The sequence below is a fragment of the Indicator indicator genome, chromosome 32 (genome assembly GCF_027791375.1).
Source record: "Indicator indicator isolate 239-I01 chromosome 32, UM_Iind_1.1, whole genome shotgun sequence".
Lineage (NCBI taxonomy): Eukaryota > Metazoa > Chordata > Aves > Piciformes > Indicatoridae > Indicator > Indicator indicator.
Window position 1 is genome coordinate 1,566,051 of NC_072041.1, and position 19,468 is coordinate 1,585,518.

A 19,468-nucleotide genomic window follows, 5' to 3' on the forward strand; every position below is an offset into this window, starting at 1 on the left:
TGCAGAGGCAAACACTGCTTAGATGTCAATAAACCCTGCAGTGTTATCAGTTTATTGATAGAAGAGGAACTGTTCTCACACACTGGTAGAGCCCTCAATCCATGCCACCCTTCTCTCTCTCGCCTCATTCACCACTAGACTCCCTCCACTCTTTGTTGTTCCCTTCATCACTTTAGACTGCACCCTGCCTGCTGAGAAGATCTGAGCAAGCAATTCTCCCTCCTCTTCCCTGAGGAAGACAGGATGAATGAAGAGCAAAGCTTCTGTGTAGGTAGCATGAAATGAATTCCATTCCCAGGAATAAATAACTGGACACATCATTAATGGGCTTATATGGTGTGACAAAGCAAGCTGCAAAGGCACTTACTCATCATTTGGAAGCAGGAGGGTAAAATTCACACGGAAATCAACCCCAGCAGTGTTTTTAAACCATCTGAACAAAGATAGATGCTTTGAAGTGTGACATGATCCTGCCTCCCCTGAGCTGAATTAGTTAACAAGGACTGCTTAAAGATAAAAATAATCTGATTGTGAGACTTGCTCTTTGAAAAGACACAAAATAGGCCTTTTAAAAACTTAACCTTCTCAAGCTGTCAAGTTGCATGTACCTTCCTACTTTAAAGGTAAAAAAAGCAGTAACTCCCTGCAGCCTTGCAGCCCCAAACTCCAGCATTAGAGAGAGACTTTTCATCTAGAGAATGTTAATGAAATTTGCCTTGTGCTGAGCCTCAGTGTGAGACTAATTCTGGCAGCATTGTGCTGCTGATTTACCTGCTTTCCTTCAGAGACTGCAGTGACACTGCAGGGCTACCTCAGTGCATGCTCCAGACCTCTGCTGCACAAACCTCAAGGGCCTCTCATCCAAGTGATGAAGACAAGCAACCAAGATCTGAGCCAGGATGGAAAAATAAAATAATATTTTTAGACAAAACATACTGAAGAAGTTCTTTAACCCTTTCCAGCCCTTATCTCCAAGTCATGATATCATTATCTGCAATTTGACATTTCAGTTTAAATGCTTGTGGCCAAAAGATACTAAAATAAGAAATCAAGAACTCCTTTCCAGCCCCACAACCCCCTAGGATTTTCACCTCCAGAGCCATCACTGGCTGTCAGAACAGGCACTGCTGGGACACCATCCATGTGCTGTGTATCACACAGCCACAGTATGCCAGGCTCTGCCAATACTTGCCTCTACTTTGCTGGACCTGAGAAAATCTGAGCTGCATCTGACATGGCTACACTCTGAAAAAGACTGAAAATACATTCATAGATTCACAGAATGGTTTGGCTTGGAAAGGACCTTACAGGACACCTCCCAGCAGCCCAAGCTGCTCAAGGCCTCAATCCAGCCTGGCTTTGGACACCTCCAGGGAAGGGGCATCCACAGCCTCCCTGGGCAACATGTTCCATTGCCTTCCCACACTCACTATAAAGAATTTCTTTCTAATCTCCAGTCTAAATCTGCCCTCCTCAAGCTTCAATCCATTGCCCCTTGTCCTGTCACTGCAAGCCCTTTAAAAAGTCCCTTCCCAGCTTCCCTCAGGTACTGGAAGGTTGCTCTAAGGTCTCATGCTGGGGGCATCAGAACTGGAGGCAGTGCTGCAGGTGGGTCTCAGCAGAGCAGAGGGGCAGAATCCCCTCCCTGTGCTGCTGCTCTCCCTGCTCTGGATGCAGCTCAGCACACAGCTGCCTGCTGGGCTGCCAGGGACCATTGCTGGCTCCTGGGGAGTTTGTCACCAACTGACAGCCCCAAGGCCTCAAGGCTCTCAAGGAAGTTTTAAAACAAGGCAGACAATTAAGCATGTTTGTAGACTCCAAGCTTCTAGACAGCACAGAAAAGGTCTTGTGGCACAGCTAAAAGCTGCCCAGCTGGAAGGTTAAATATCTTTATTTTAGTAGTGTAAGGTGGGGGTTTACAAACAAACCTTTAGATTTTGCAATATACACAAAAGAGTCAGTACAAACAAAAGCAAAATATCCTCTCAACAATAGGGACTCTATGCAGACTGAAATAAAATAAAACCTCTGTTTCTCTTTAAAAAGCATCTCAGTAAACTTTCCTCTCCATCACTGATAAAATGTACATCTATAATAAATGAAGGGGAGGGACACACACAAACAACATCCCTAAAAATAAAAAGTAAAAAAAATGGGGAGGAAAAACGCTGATTCTGGTGGGCTGGGATTTCATTTTAAAGATCTTCATCTTAAAAAAAAATTAAATATCTCTCTTTTTCTTTTTTTTTCCTTTCTTTTTTTTAACCATAGCATTGAAAATTTTTGCATGGCAGTGCAATACAGAAGTAGTAAAATTCATCCCAAAAAGTGCTATGTACAGCAGCATTGGTAAAATACCAGGAGGAAGGGACGGTGCAGTGGTCAGGGAAAGGCTTAGCATGCTCTGAGCCATTTCTGAATGGAAGTCAGAAGATATTTCCTGGCTGTTTTCAGTCATTCCCTTCTCCCTCCTGTCTCATTCCCCCTTTTGAGACAAGGAGCAGTCACAGTTCAGTGTCAGGGGGTGCAGCTGTGTGCAGACACCTCTGCATACACACAGGTGTGTGCACAGAGATTTATTCATCTCCATAAATAAGCTTAGGTTAAAAAATGCTTTGGAACAGATTGAGAGCTCCTCTGCAGAGAGTGAGGCCCTCTGGGTTTCCACTGAAATAAACAGGTCCATGATGGAAGATGGATTTGATCTACTGCACAACCAATTCATGGAACAATTACACTGCAATTTTGAGTATTTCATCATCATAGAACGGCTCAGGTTGGAAGGGACCTCAGAGATCATCTACTCCAACCTCCCTGTCATGGCCAGGGATGCCTCTCACCAGACTTGGTTACTCAAGTCTCAGAGAAGACACCCTCAGAGCCTCAAAATCTTCCAAAGAGTACAACAGAACAGGGAGCAGGATTCTAAATCCAGCCTCTTCTGTGGACCCACAGGGTGTAAGAGGAAGCTTCACCTTGGCTGTTGTTAACATTATGTAGATATTCACCTACTGTGAGAAGCAGTTACTGAAATCAGTAAAGAACAGGAGATGTGCACAGAGCAAACTGCAATTGCAAGAACTGGCCAGACACAGAAGTGGCCAAATTTGAGGCTGGGAGAAGTGTAATTAAAAGAAGAAAAGCTCAGATCATTAGGACTGGGAAAATCCAAGTCTCCAGTTCCACTTGCTTGTTCTGCTCCTGCAACCTGTTGACAAATCAATCACCATCTGCTCTTTTGGAGTCATGACATTAAAGTGAGGGAAGGCCAGAAAGCACTGAGCCAGGAGAGGATATTTGGTGCCTCTCAGGTGGCTCTGGTTTGTTTTGCCAGGAATGTAAACATTGCCTTTTCCCAGTGGTGCCCAGAATCACAGTTTCAGCATAAAGAAGACTTCCGTGTCAGTGTTATACTCAGTTTGGTTCTTAGGCTGGGCTGTAAAGGCGGCAGGAGAAGCTACATCCATACAAAGTGCTTTGGCCACGCTGCAGGCCCCCTCTGGGTTGCCCCTCTCCTCGATGGGGCTCCCACTGAGCTGGCCCAGGCTCTGCAGGCGCTGCCTCTCCTGCGCCTGCTTGGCCCTGTTGGCAATGTAGCGCACCCGGCTCTGGCTGCGCGACGAAGACCTGCGCAGGAGTCCCAGGCTCTCCCCCTCCTCTTCAGATTCCGTGGGGTCGAGGCTGATGGGGGAGGTGATGTCGTTCTCCTGCTGGAAGGCCGTCAGCTTCTTCAGCTGCTCTGTCAGTCCATCCTGGGATCTGCCCGAGGACCTCAGGCCCGAGGAGCGGCGCTGCTCCCGCATGGAGCGAGTGACGAAGCTCCTGCTGATGCTACGATATTTGCTCTCAAAAGTGCACACAATGTCATCAGAGGTAAGGTCTCCAAGACTCTTGGATTTTGCCTGGTTACTCCCAACCATATCGTGGGCTTTGGATTTGTTAGAAGACTGTCTGAGACTTTCCATGTACAGCCTGCTCCAGGTGTGCCTTCTAGGAATGGAGGAGAACGCATCCTGAGGGCTCCTGGCGAGGGGACGGGGACACAATTCATCTGCTGGCAGCTGGCCACACCTCAGGTTGGGGTTGGATTTGCTCTTGCTCACCAGTGGCATCTCGTTGCTGGATGCCGTAGCAGACCTTGGGCGCATTCCCTTCCTGATGGCAAGGGGCTCAAAGCTGTCGTGCCGGATGCCAAGGTCCGGGAGGCTTTTGCGAGCCAGGTTGGGCAGGGAGAGGTCGATGACAGTGTCGTTGGAGGACATGCTGGAGGAGGAGGAGAGGCTGTCCCGGGCGCTGCTCACCTCCAGCTTGCTCCACAGCCGGTCGTTAACAGTGGCATCAAAGTACACTTCTGCTGCTGGAGACAGGCTGCTCGGGGGTTTTGTTAAGGCTGAGGAGTCTGACTTCTTCAGTCCATCATTCTTGGACCTTCTCCCTAACATGTAGGAGCTTGTCTGAGGAGCAGGAAGAGGCAGAGCCTGCGCAGCTTGGGCTTTCTGGAAGGCGTCTCGAGGCAGCGCTGTCTGGGTGCTGTTAGTCACGTTGGTTTGCTGCAGCAGAACAGCTGCTGCACCAAGGTTTTGCCCTTTGGATTCAGTGGTGCTTTTTGTGTCTGTGAATACCTGTCCTGGTTGGTCATTTTGCTTCTGGCAGTCTTCGAGAGGCTGGCCAGCAGCCCTGCCTTCTGCCACTGCCAGCCAGGCTTTCTGAGGATGTGCTGCCAGTCCGAGCTCATCTCCAGCTCTACTGCACACCTGTGTCCCACCATTTTCTTCTTTGAGACATCCCACCAGGCTTGTCCTCTCATCCTCTTGGACTGCTAAACTTGTGTCAGCTGCTTTTGTGACTATCTGCCCTTGGTCTTCTGCAGCCAGAGTTGTTGTTTGATCTCTGGTGGGTAGGGGCTGGTTGGATGTGCTGCTTGCTTCTGATGGAGATTGGGTGGAATGTCCAGACACAGACCCTTCTTCGGAATCACTGTAAGGAGCAACGGGTAGAGGGAAGAAAAGGCTGGCATGATGGTGGTCATTGGCAATTACAGGCTCTTCAGTGATAGTTTCTAGGCTGCATAAAGAAGTGACTGACCTCTGTACTGAGAAATGGCAGACATCTGCTCGGGAGACATGAAAAGAAACAAAAAGAGAGAGGAGTTAATTAGCTGTTACAAATTGCACTCAGCTGAAGATTTGTTCATGTGTTACCATTTTGGTCTGAAGGTATAGATTGCATACATTAACCATAACTTTTAAGATTAACTTAAAATTTAAAACACCTGGCTGAAGGCAGCAGAACTTTCTGCTGGTTCAGCTTTAGCTGCCCAAAGCCCTGCTGCTTTCACCACCACCTCAGGCCATGCATGGTGGCACCATGTCACTTTTCTGATTCTTATTCAAACAAGAGCTGTACTCCTCCATTTCTTGCTGTCCCCTTCTCAAACTAACTTTTCCTTCTCCACCATTCAGCACCATTTGAATTGCTCCTTTCCCATTGAGTTCAGCCCCTCCTGTCAAAGCAGGATCACCCAGGGCAGGCCACACAGGAACACATCCAGATGGGTCTTGATAGTCTCCAGAGAAGGAGACTCCACAACCTCTCTGGGCAGCCTGTTGCTATGCTCCATCACCCTCACTGTAAAGTGTCTCCTAATTCTGAGGTGGAACTTCCTGTGTTCCAGCTTGTACCCACTGCTCCTTGTCCTGTCCGTGGGCACCACTGGAAAGAGCCTGACACCTTCATCCTGACACCCACCTCTCAGATATTTCTAGATGTTGACAAGTTCCCTACTCAGCCTTCTCTTCTCCAGACTAAACGGCCCCAGGGCTCTCAGTCTTCATAGCAGAGATGTTCAAGTTCTCCAGTCATCCTCATAGCTCTCTGTTGGCCTCTCTGCAGCAGATCCCTGTCTCTCTTGAACTGGGGAGCCCAACACTGGACACAGTATTCCAGGTGTGGTCTCAGCAGGGCAGAGTAGAGGAGCAGGAGAACTTCCCTAGAACTGCTGGACAGACTTTTCATGCTGCACCCCAGGATACCATTTGCCCTTTTGGCCATTGCTGTGCCATAGAGAACTTGTTGTCCACTAGGACTCCAAGGTCTATCTCCAGGGATCTGCTTTCCAGCAGGACAAGCCCTAGTCTGTCCTGGTGTATCAGATCTAAGCAGACCAGGTATAACAACCACAACATCACAGGTCCAACAGGTCCAATCCCAGTGACCAGTTACTCGGAAGAGAAGCAGCAGATTACAAAACAAATGATCTGGGTGCACACAGTGGGGTGGAGTCAAGGAGTCTTTTGCAAACAACCCAGAAGCTTTAAGGAGGCTTTGTTTTCCTACAGAAGTTTGTCATTTCTTTGTCAACAAACACACACCACTCCTGAAGAGTCACCACAGCCACCAGGTCCCTGAAGAAATCCACCCCTCTCAGAACCTGTGCTCTGAGAGCCAAAGCAGTCATGCCAAACAGACCATTGCATCTCCAGGGCACAAGGCAAACATGCACTCCAGAACTAGCAAAGCACCACTGAGCCAGACAACAACCTCCATGTACAGCAGCAGCTCATTAAGTTAGAGAGCAGGAAACAAACATCAACCAGGACTACAGGCAACAAAGTGCTTGAATCAGTGACACTCAGTAGACAGTTACCTTTGACTTGCTTGTCCTTTCAGTTCTTAACTAGAGAGAGAGAGTGTGCATGTGGAATAATGGGACAGAACAGAGGAAAAATCCAGTTAATGTAGGGAAGGCAGGTGCGGAGAACAGGACAAATCAGTGCTGAGGGAGGGAAGGGAAACAGACAGAGCTATTCACATGGTTTTGTAGGATCCTAAGAATTTCTGACCAACCAGAGCACTCAATGCAGTACATAAAGAGATGGATAGTTAGAGCATTACTTTGCCATAGAAGAATAAAAAGCAGGTTTTGCTGTTGTTCAAGAGAAACACTCCACTGGAGTGGGGAATGGAAGCTGGCCTCCTCTTCTCCAAAGCCCTCTGCTAATGCTATGGAACAAAATCATCTGCAACACCAAAAACACTGAGGAGTTTCCTTTCAGCACCAGAATTTCCAACCCAAGAAGTTTAATAACAGAGACAGTTCAATGGGCTGTGACACATTAGGTGGGGGGGTTAAAAGGGGAGGAGACACATGTGCCCACAAGAAAAATGCACCCTCCACAACCCAGCAGAGCTTTCAGTGTCTGAGGGAGTACTGAGAGGGGTCCAGAGCTGAGCCCTCCTTCTCCCCACCCAGGCTGAGCCATCAGCATGGGTTAAGGACACACTTTCAAGGCAAAACACTGGGAACTGCAATGCTGTTGCCATAAAGGGGACAAGCAGAGACCACAGCTTCCTATCTCTTGTGGCATTCCCACCAGCAGAATGTTAATTAGGGAATGCAGCCATATTAGGCTAACATTGCTGGTTTCCCTGGTTTCTTGGCCCGAGGCACTCAAATAGCAGGAGGATGAGGAGAGCTGTGCTGTTTGTGCAAACAGTGTTTGTCACTGGATCATCAGCACCCAGGCCAAGTGACTCCTTCACCATTTTAAAGGTTTGCTGATTCCATGCTTGAGAAGTCAGATGGATTTAATCAAATTTCAAGCATATCACAATATTTATTTAGTGACTTGGGGGGCTGGTGGGGGAGCTGGCACTGATAATGGGAAATGGTTTCATGTGTCACACTGCTCAGAGCTTATGAAAAGCCTAATGCCAATAATTTAGGCATAGAAAGAGTTCTGCTGCTTTGGATTAATTTCAAGTCATGGGAACTAGCAAACTTCTCCCTTTCCCCTTCCCACTGCTCTGGTATTTTCCTAAGAGCTCAGAGTAGATATTAGGGAAAAAAATGTTAAAATAATTTTGAAAAGAGAAAGAAAGAAAAGTTGTAGAGAACCAGATTCAACTGGTCAAATAAATGGAATGGTTTAGATTTCTGTATGAGGCTTCCCAAGAAGCCCACTCTTGGTGGGCAGTCAGAACCTATTACTTTAAAAAAAAAAAAAAGGGTTATAGCTTAAGAAGCACTAAAGTCCCTTAACTGTTCCTGAAGATGTAACATTCAATGTCCAAATTCCTTGGACAGCTGAAGGAGAAGGGGAGGAATTTGAAGAGAAGCTCTTATAGCAGCAGACAAAAGCTTGTTGAACTTCCTCTTCACAATTCTACCAGAGAAAACCTTGTACAAAACCTTTTCCTTTCCTTCCCCTCCCTGCAAATCAGGAATCAAAACAAGGCAGTTTCCTTATTAAAATATATGCCTGGATTACCCTAGCTGCTGGCTTCCATCTTAACAAACACATAGGTTGTGAGGAAAGATCCAGTCACAACAATGCCAGTGACCATGTGTGTCTAAAATGCTGTGGCTTCAGCAGCTTGCTTTGGGCTGGACACATTTTATTTGCAGCTGGGCAGCACTGCCAGCCCACCTACACTGGCTGATGTCAAGTGGCATCAGATCACACACACCTTGGTGCTGCACATTATGCAACTGTGCCCTCAGGTCCCAGTCACATCACATAAATAACACTGAGCACATCTAGAGATGTTTGCACTCTGGGGACCAGGCTGGTCTGCTGCATTCATTAAATGTGACCTCCTGAATAGCCCAGACCAGAGGGTTCCACCCAGCGATTCCTGAACTGATGGCAGCAAGTTCTCTGAGGCAGGAACTAGTTTTCCTGTTAGCAGAGATGGTTTCTGATGTAGTTATCCCTCGGTGAAACACAAGCACTGATAATGGTAATATTGGTTGGTAATGTGGGATTCCCATAGTCAATCTCAACTTCATGCTCTGGTTTGGATCTCAAAATTGACTTAGTATCATACCACAGTCACTAAAAAATAACCACCCCAAGGAAATAAAAGCCCTTGGACAAACAATCCAAACATTGATGACTATGGACAGTTCCACTACTGCAGATGGTGAGCTAGGCATGGAGAGGACTGATCTAGACCAGACAAGTCTAGGGAAAAAAAAAAAAAAGAAAAGAAAAATACACAGACTCTCTGTCATTGCCAAAAATAAGGAGCAGCTCTAGGTAGCAAAACAACATAGAGGAGCTTCTAAGTAAAGATGCTATGCAGAAGCTGAGACAATGGTGTGATCTAAGGTGGAGAAGGGTGAAGAAAATCTGGTCTTACCAGTAAAGAATATAGGGGATTTACTTCGAATTTCCTCCAATTTCTGAAGGAACAAGGCGTTCATTTCCCTCTGCAGGGTGCCTGCTTGCCTCCGAGAAGGTTCAGAGCAGCGCTTGGGGAACTCTGGGCTTCCAAGGCTTTCTAGGCTGCTGGAGTTGGAGGATACAGAGCCATTGCTGGCTGCAACCAAGTTGACAGTGCTTCCATACTTGCCACCTGATGGGCACTGCCACCGCTGCCGGGAATGAGCCTTTATTCCGTGACATTTAGGTTCAACATTTTTCTTGCCTGGGGTCACAAAAGGCTGAGTGCTCCTTGTGAGATCATCGGCAGTTCCAGGGCTGCTGCAAGGCTGCAGGTCTGACCTCCTCCTGGGCTGCCCCTTCACAGCCCAGGTGTTTAGCTCTAACCTCTCTTCTCCAGTTATACTGCTATACTGATCATGGTGAAGGAGATCTTTAGCAATGGGCCTGGTAGGATGCTCACTCCAACTGCATTCTAGATCTGGGCTTTCTTTGGAACCAATCATGCATTTCATGCAGTTGGTGGCCACTCCAATCCTACCAGAGCTGTTGATGGCACAGCGTGCAAAGACGCTTTGCTTCTCGCTCTGCTGCTCCTGAAGCCGAACCCTGTTAGACCTCTGCAAGGGCTCACTGAAAGCAGCACCCCCTGCAGCACAGCTTTTGGCCTTACCTTTCAACCCCTTGCCATGTACCTCCCCACCGGCACCCTCTCGGGGAGCTGGTGACAGGGGGGCACTCTCTGGCTCTTGCTCAAAGCGAGGCTGTGAGGCAGCTTCCACTTCACAGTCTTCACCGGCCCCTTCAGAGCTGTTGTCTTTTGAGTCAAAAGCAATTTCAGGAAAGCCTTTCTTGGTCTTCTTCTGGCTTTTGGTGGGTGCGCTGGCTGTCCTCCTCAAGATGTGGCTGCTAAAGGAATGTTTGCGGTGGAGCTGCCCAGCAGCATGACTGTCCAGAGAGGCCTGCTTTGGATTTCTGAGAAACAGGCCTTTTAGACCTAGAGCTTGTTTGGCCTGGAAAATTAACACACAAACAAAAAAAATCCTTTATAGAAAATGCAACTCTGCCTCTGGGCACAGGCAGCGACGTACCAACGATCAGCTCACACACGCACAGGGTTTCCTGCCTTGTTCCTATCACCAGCATGAGAACTAAACCACAAACAGGACAGAGATTAAAGGTGAAGACCATCAGTCACAGCAGCTCTGCAAAATTTCCTTTTTTCTTTTTTCCCCTCAACTATATTATTAGGTAAAGATTTCCAACCATCTTTCTCTCTCTCATTGGTCATCATTTCCTTACTAGCATATAGCTACCTACAACAGGAACATGAGATATTGACTAGAAGTTGAAAAAAAAAAGGAAATCCTTCAGTCTACAAGGATGCAGTTCTGGAAGCTGAGAAGCTTCTCAGGCTGTACTAAAAGCCACAAAGCTGAGGCTCTTCACAGCACCACACTTTTCAGGCTCTTTAAGACTAAAGTCAGAGTGCTGCCTTTCAAGCAGAGCAGCTTTGGGAGGGGGGTGGTTGTGTGCTTCTAAACACAAAGCTCTGTGAGGTAGGGGCCACTTTTCCAACACATTTAAAACACTCCTGCCCCACCAGTTTAATGGACATGCTGCAGAACCTGGAGGAAATCAGTTCACTGCAGGGATCCAAGGAGAAGTAGAGACCTGAAGATTTGTTGCAAGCCGAAGCCTTTTCTTTAAAGAGCTTATGCTACTTGAAAATGCAGATAAATCATTGGGATCATTTCCTACCATACAACACTTATCCAAAGACACTCATGTATGCTTTCATCACTGAAGGAACACTACAAACAAGTGAAGTTAGTCAGGGTGGTAATACAGCACTTCATACACTTCAGTACTCAGTTAAGCATCAAACAGATATATATTCACCATCATAAATCTCCCACCATCATACAACTGATGTACATTGCAGTGAAACAGAGAGTTCCAGCATTCCTATGAACATTCCAGGTGTACTTGCCAACTTTTAAAGCAACAGGGCTGATGCCTGAGAAGGAGCATGTTGGGTTTGCTCTGTGCATAGAGCCCCACACACATAAATCACTTAAAACAGGGAAAGAGGCATTTCCCTTCTAATCTACTTCTCCTTTGTTCTTTGTATTTCCCAGCTAGATCAGCCTCTCTTTAGCAGCTGTAGCTTAAAGCATGAATAAAAAGAGAGTACATAACGCCTTGTAAGGAGCCCAAGATAAAATGTGATCAGCATCCATGCTTGTTGGCACTTGCTGTCACTTCAATTTCTACCCTGTGATGTCATCTGAGGTCACATTTCTGCAGTGCCAAACAATGGCACAGAAATGTTTCATTTTAATTACAATGCTCTATCACCTCCAAATATTCAAGGGCATGCTCATGCATCTCAGATTTTGCTTTATAGGACTTAATGAGCAGATATCAGCTTCTCTGTACAGTAAGTCTGGGTTAAAGGCTGCATTTCTTGCTGTGTCCTGCTCAACCTGGCACTGGGATCAAGGTTTGTTTATCTGACATAAAGCATTCAGAAAGTTATTTTTATAGCCGACTGAAGTCCATTTACCACCTGCCTAGATCCAGTGTGAGGAGGAGATAATTAAAGAGGCCTAAAATGGCCTTTAAGAGTACATACAGGATAAGATAAACAGGATAGGGGTTTATTTTCCCCATCCAAGGCAAAGAAAATGTGATTTACATATTAATAAAGCTTCTGTGAGAGGCAGACTACTGAACAGTCTGCTTGGATCATTGGGGATTCACTAGAAAGCTTCAAAATGAAAACAGGCATCCGTTATAGGAGTAAAGGGGGGAAAAAAACCATTCTGCTCCAACACAGACAAGTTGGCAAGTACACGAATTTACTGCTGTAAAAATCAGACAATATAAATATTTGCAAAACCCAGAAGAAATTGTCACACATACACACAGACAAAGAACACCCAACAGAAAGGAAAGGAAATCAAAGCAAAGCACTGATGGAATGGGTGAGAGGCAGTGCAGGGCCCCAGGTGTCATTCCAGCTGGTTTGGTGCATTTTTGTCAAGCTTGCCATTAGTGCTTGAATCCATAGAGAGATTCAAGAGTCCAAAGATAGATTTTGTTAACTTAGGAGGAAAAAAAAGTATGTTAAAAAAAAAAAAGAAAGAAAGAAAGAAAGAAAGGAAGGGAAAAAAAAGGAGGGGAAAGAGAGCCATTTTGAGGGAGATCCAGAACATGTGCTGTCAGCTTCCAGCCCAGCCATTACAGGGCTATTTTGCTCTTCACAGCAGAGTTGAAAAACAGCACTTCCCCAGAGGCTTTCCACAATTTAGCACACAATTCACTGGTAATGTTCTTTTCCATGTGGAAGAAGTGAATTACAGTACATTAGAGAAAAGACAGCAGAGGTAGAGACCTAAAGAAGAGAGAAAGGGAGAGTATAGGAGGACTTTTATCCTGGATCTGCTTCATACATGGAGGGGGTCTCTGGCTGATCAATGACCCAACAGAACTGACCAAGTCAAATGTTTCATGAGTTGAAGAGCTTCAAAATGCTAATAAGGAGACACTGATGCTAATGGAGCAACTAGTCAGAGACATGCAGGTGTGTGGTGGTGGTCACTACACCTCCCTGAGGCAGGAGGGGGTACCTTCAAGGCGTCTAAAAACGCTCTGCTGCTAAAAGTAGACTTTTTTGACATAGAGAAGCCCACTGAAATCACAAACAAACAGAGTAAAGGCAAAATAACAGTGAGGGAAGGTCTCAGAGATAGGCACATCGAGAAAACCACAACAAATTCTTCAATACATTAATAGACTACAGCAAAGACAGAGAAAAGCATCTCCAGGAAATAGTGCAATCTAAAAGAGATTCCAGTTAAGCACACAGGAAGGTGAAAATAATTTCAGACTCTGTCTCAGCAATATCAAACTACTGAGCAGGCAGAATAGCCACATGCAGAAAAAATGGACCTTTATAGCATGCTCTGGGTGCTAGCCTTTAATCTGTGCCAGGCCCTAGAGTCCAAAATGAAACTGCTCGGCTGCTCTGTCCTGCTCAGACCAACACCAATCACCTCTCTCTCACCTACATCTTCCCAAGATTTGTGCCCCATAAAGCTAAATTCAAATATATTCCTAATGCCATCACAGGGAGCTTCAGGCAGGACCCTAGTCCTGTCAGGGTTAAGCTACACCCACCAAAAGGTTTTGCATTAGCCAGCAAATGAGCAAAAGCAGGAACTGAGCTGAAATGTCCCCAGTGACATTCTTTCCTTCTTCCCAGAAATACAAACCAAAGCTCTCCTGAGATTTAGCTCTGCTTCATCCTACACAACCCTGGATTAAAATCTAGCCGTTTAAAAACTGTGTTCTTTCCCAAGAATTGGGTTTAATTCCAATTAGAGGAACTCACAATCCCAGCCTGTTCAATGCCTCCTCCTGCTGTCACCCTGCTGACACTGCAGCTTGCTGCTAAAAAGCTCAGCCTGTCACTGCGGGTGGCCACAAACTGCTTTTGAGATGCTCAGGGCACTGTGAGGTCCTTGGCTTCCTGAATTTCGCTGAAAACAGCACTGCAGAAGGAACTAAATCCAGTGCACTGTGAGGAAAGAAGCTATCCTCCTTCCCAACCTTCAGGAAAGGTTTGAAGTTCAGGCCTTACTTTCAGCTTGGAGTCACTCATGGGAATTTAGATACAGCACCAAGGTAGCTGTGTTTTTGTGAAGCAAACACTCTCTTCACAACAGATAGGCAGTGAAAACAACTGCAACAACTATTACAAGGATCATCTGTCCTCTGCATTTTAAATGCTCTTATGGAAAAACCCCCAAAGCAAATTACCCTAAAGGAATTAATTCCATTTAAAATGCAAAAGCCTCAGGCTGGCAGAACCTTTCCAGAACAAGCTTAGCAGGCAGCAAGCACTTGTGGCTGAGGTGTGAAAGCTTTTGTTCAGCAAAGTGCACTCAGTGCGTTGGACACAGCCCACCTTTAGATCAACATGTCCATGCTGCAGTGAAATAACCTTTCCCTCTGGCTCCCCCTCAAGCAGCACTGCAACAATCTCTTGCTATCCCTTGCCCTGTGACTTGCCTTTATCTCCATGCACAATCCGAAAGCTCTCAGGGAACCACAACCACCCAGAAATGAGATTTACTCTAGCTGAACTAATCTATCAGCTAGGACCTTCACCCTCTGGGCTTCCTTCAGGTGATACAAACTCCTGCCAGCTCATTTCTGCATGCCAGTGGTGGTGTTTTACAGAGCAGGCACTCACCTTACCACAGATGTCATTAATAGCCACATGAACAAAGATGGATGCCTCTTCTATACCTTCCAGGTACACGTGGCGGTAACCTGAAACAGAGTGAGCACAGCAGATGAGCTGAAACAGGAGGGGAAGAGCATCTAGAGACTTCCCTTTTGCAAACAGCAAAAGAAGTGACTCTGGTTTGCCCCAGCTCCTGCTCACAATGAGCATCCAGACTCCTCCATGACCTAGCCACTCTCAGTTACCCAAAGGTCACACACTGACAAACCTAACAGCCATTTCTTGTCTCTTAGAACAGGCTCCCCAGGAAGGTGGTGGAGTCCCCATCCCTGGAAGTGTTCAAAATACTTCTGACCACAGCACCTGGGGACACGATTTAGTGGCCACAGTGGTGTTGGGTTCATGCTTGGACTTGATATTTGAGGGCTTTTCCAACTGCAACAGTTCTGATTGAGCCTCACCCTTTCTGCCTTACCTGGCATCATGCTGCTGAAGGCTATGGTCCTCTGTCCGATGAAGTCACGCCCGATGGGGTCATGATCCCACACCAGGAACCGGACCAGGGCGATCTCTGGCATGTGCACTGTGAACACCAACGTTTCCTCCCACATGGGGTTAAAACCTGGGGTGAAGGAGTCAGCTTTTAGATACTTTGTTCACAAGAAAGAAGGCTGCCCACGTGAGGAATGCCTGCACTGCAAATGTCATCCTAGCTTTCCTAAAAGCTGGATCATTGTTCCTGGAAAATTCTGCACTCCCACTTGCTCCAGCAGGAGACACAACAGCAGGAGACTTTCTAAGAAACAGAGTTGGATTTTACTTAAATTTAGGCCTGCTTTCAGCAGGTCTTTGGACAATCTGACTTGCTTTTGACCACAGCAAGCTCCAAATGCCCTTCTCTCTCACACAGAGTGAGAAGCCAGACAAATGACCAATTAAAATCAAGAACACTTAAATCAACTTTTCAGTGCTTAGTCATAACAGGCTCCAAATTTCAACTACTCAGATCTTTATGAACAAAACCTGCCTGGAAGAGGATGTTTCAGCTATGAAAACCCTAAACCCCACAAAACCTTACCATTGTCATCAACTACTCTGGTTTGTTCTTTGAAGCAGTCAACAGGCAAGCCTATAACTTCTACTTCAACAAAAGGATCTATGATCTGGAAAGCAGAAAAGGAACAGATATTGAAAAGAGTGACAAAGATGAAATTCAAGCAAATAATTGTCATAATTAGGACTTGTAAACACTACCTAACTTCCTGTAGCTTTCTTAGGGCTTTTATTTCTGAGGGCAAGTTTCTGAAGTGTGGATACCTGACTTAGCTCAGATACTGAGAACAACCAAATCAGGGAACACAGGAAATTGGATAGGATGAGCCAGCCTACAAGTGCTTAGCTGAAGGTTAAGCTTACTCTTTTTCAGGGTAGTTTAAGGTACCTAACTGCAAGTTTGGTATCTGGACAGCCTGGGTGCACATTGTTTCTTAAGATTAATTAGGCATTTTCTCTTTAGAGTGTTTATTTTCAGGTATCTTGTTGGCTCCTGACATGGGGAGCAAGTTCATACTGGTTTGAACAATCATCGACTGTCTCTTACCTCTCCTCTGTCTCCCAACATGGAATCACGAGGTTTGGGGAGTTGCTGACCACTGATAATTCTTAGAACCAGCTGTTTCTTCAGCTGACCAGGCAGTGGGTCTTCAGAATTTGGGTTAAAGACACCTATAAGAATGAGAAGTGGCACGATGGGAAAGACATGCCCTTTTGGGGATGACTTCAGTTACCGAAACCTTCTGGCTGATTTGCTTTAGCATCAGAAAAGCAATTGTAAAGCAGCAGTAACAAGGATGCACACCCACTCGTCTGAGGCAAGAAGTGATCCACTTTGTCCTGCTGTTTTCCTCACCTTGACACATGCAGTTTGGTTTGAGGACATAGCCACAATTCCCATTGGCACTAAATTTGGCCCGGTTCAGCTGCAGCATTCTCCCCTCAGACTGGTAGTTTAGTGCAACTGTTTGAAAACACAAGAGATGATATCACTTACTGAGCAGGTTACCAACACTCTGGTTTGTAGCACCCCGTGAAAGGAAGGACACCTAAATGGACACCTTGGATGCAAACCCTCCAGTTTTATGAAAAAGTTCTCTTATATAACAGATCACATCTTCAGGAAGAGAAGGTCTCCAAAGGAGCCCTCATGCATTTGAGATGTTAACTTATTTCCATTTATCAGACAACTACTTGCATGTAAAACACCTGTTGGAGGCAATCTATCAAGGCAACAACATAGTAACACCAAGGATACAACCGTTAGTACAGTCGGGTGAGCAGACAACTCAAGAGTATTTTAAGGGATGATTCCAGAGCTCCTGTTAAAATATCCCTCCAAAAATAAACCAAACCCAAGCAGGTTTTCTTGCTGCTCACCAAGCTGGCAGCCAGCGTTCCAGAAGGGCTGGGGGTTGTAGTTGCTGGAGTCCACACGGTACGAGGATGGGTAGATGCGGGATAGCTGATGCTGGTTGAAACGCAGATATTGGGCTGGCTTCTGCTGCAGGATCTGGTGGGCTTTTGTTTCACTGAAAGATGAAACTTGCCAGCTGGAAGAGACTACAACAGAGAGAAGGAAATGACTCTCCTTATTTATTGCTTTTTGATCTTGGCAAAGCATTTAAAACCCCATAGCACTGGTTCCTCGTCACTATCAACCATCCTTTGAATGCATCCTCCTTGGAGGGAACCACACTTTCCTTCTCTGACAGCAAAACCACTGTGCTCATTGGAGGAGTTATGGTGGGGAACATGGAAGCTCAGTATCATGAATGGTCTGAATCTTCAGTAAGAAGTTCAAATCACACAGAATCAAACAGCCACCCAGCTTTTAAGAAGATATGCAAGAGCAGAAACCTTTGCATTTCTTTGTAATGCAATTATTTTCAGCTTTCTAGTTTGACCTACTTTCAGTTTCAACATCCTGGATGCCAACAGACTTGGTGTATTTCACCAGGTCAGAGAGTGCCCTGGACAGCTTCATTGTCTTCTTCTGTCGGTTTATCCTAGAAAGACAAACCAAATTAATTTCCCATAATTAATTAGTCCATTTTATCTTTCACATTTAAAAAGTCAGTCAGGGTAAAGAAAGAATACGAAGGTTTTCTTCCACCAAGGAGGTATTGAAGAGTTTTATATCACACAGAGCTTCGTTGTAAAAGAAAAGATGTTGTGGATTCAACATACAGAACAAGTTCTGTTCTTGCATGTTAATTGCAGCCATAAGTATTCACCTAGTAAGACCTGGTGGGGAGGACTCTAAATGGCTTGGACCAAAGGGTGGAATATCTGTTCACATCTGTATTCATTATTCAAGCCAAGTGCCAAGAAAAAAAGCCCCAACTTTTGAATCCCAAAGAAGCAGTAAGAAAGTAATGCTCTGATCCTCCTTGTTTGCTTCAGGTTATCACTCACAGCCTATCTACCAACCTCCCAAACCAAGCTCCAAAGTGTTCTGGTGAGCTCCTTGACCTCATTTCTTATGTTTGAAGCCTGAAGCTTGGGCAACCATTCTGCAAAGGATCTTTGATGTCAGGATGTTTGAAGAGACAATTTCAAAAGAAAAATCTGAATAACCACCTGAATGGTTGATGCAACTTCATTTGGAAAATAATAAAACCATGAAAAGCAATCAACTGGGGACCTAATCCACTGCAGATCCACCTTAATGGATTCACTGAGCCACCAGTCGAGCAGCCAATATGTCAGCTGAGTGGAATGGAAAGAGCTCAAAACACAAGCAAGGTTCAGTGTACTTTGCTAATTACTCTCAATGGCACAAAGAGATCATTCTGATGATCCTGTGGCAGACCTCAGCTCTAATTTTATACCAGGCTCTTGTCAGATGCCTTCAAACACCTTCTAGACCTGGAGCATATCTACTGAGGAGGTACATTTATGTAAGGACCTTTTTTAGAAACAGGGCTGTTAACCAACCTGCTGTAATGTACAGAGCTCCTGGCTACATTTCCTTGAGAATCTGAATCATCTTCACCCTCTTCCAGACTTGTTGCCTTTTTCAATTTGCTTCCTTTTTTCTGTGCCACAAGGAAATAAAACCATAAGATCATCAGTGGCTGATGGAGGCAGCTGGAGCAGCTGGATACATTTCTGGTTTGTTATGCCAATGTTACTTACAGAAAATGGGGACTGACAGCTTTTTTAATAGCACTGCACAATGACAGGCAGGCGCAGGGGGAAGGCTCAGACCTTTTTTATCAAGGAATCAAAAAACCTCAGCTCAAAGGTGCAAATTAATTTTTACTTTTTTTTTTCCTTTTCTTTTCCCAGATTAGATCTTGGATGCTTTCAGACCTTGATGTAAATGGCAGCTATCAGTTGTTATGTACAATTCTACCCAGTTATCCAGCCTGTCTGTTCAGTGAACAGTCTGATGACAAGGCTCTGCCAGACAATTCAATTATGATATTCCTCTCCACCATGTGCCAAGAAAAGAACCCATCCAAGGAAACAATCTTTAGTGTAGAAGAGCTCTCCAGAGCAGCTCACCTTGCGCTTAGAGAAGCTGCCCATGAGCGACCGGCTGGGCCTTTTGGTGGTGCTGAACTCCTCCCCAGACTCCACATCATCCTCAACCTTACTCTAAAAGCAACCAAACAGAAAGAATAATGGAGCAGACCTACAGACAGCTTAGGTGAGCATCATCAGAAAGAGTTTGGGAAGCAAGCAACCCTAAAGCAGACCTGAAAAACACAGCCAGAGAGGTAGTTGAGGCCCTGTCCCTGGAGGTATTCAAGGTCAGGCTGGACAAGGCTCTGAGCAACCTGATCCAGTGGAGGATGTCCCTGATGATTGCAGGGGGTTGGACTGGATGATCTTTGGAGGTCCCTTCCAACTATTTTAAAATCATAGCTGAAGAGGACTTATTTCTGCCAGTTACAGAGTTTTACTAAGATATTCCATGTAAGGTAAGAAAGGGATACAAATCCTGTCACCCTGCAAGTGCTCACTGGGACAATGACCTTAC

General features: G+C 45.6%; 1 protein-coding gene across 1 annotated transcript in view; it reads right to left on the reverse strand.

Moving 5' to 3' along the window:
- Positions 1-3,371: 3,371 nt before the first annotated feature.
- The window catches only part of PLCH2 (phospholipase C eta 2), a 73,094-nt gene continuing 56,997 nt past the window's right edge, over positions 3,372-19,468 (reverse strand). The window contains 13 exon segments of the mRNA XM_054394926.1: positions 3,372-5,113; positions 9,841-10,180; positions 12,803-12,849; positions 12,852-12,864; positions 14,431-14,510; positions 14,900-15,046; positions 15,503-15,587; positions 16,025-16,149; positions 16,334-16,441; positions 16,858-17,040; positions 17,389-17,486; positions 18,418-18,518; positions 18,991-19,083. Of these exon segments, the coding sequence (XP_054250901.1) occupies positions 3,372-5,113; positions 9,841-10,180; positions 12,803-12,849; positions 12,852-12,864; positions 14,431-14,510; positions 14,900-15,046; positions 15,503-15,587; positions 16,025-16,149; positions 16,334-16,441; positions 16,858-17,040; positions 17,389-17,486; positions 18,418-18,518; positions 18,991-19,083 (3,162 nt within the window).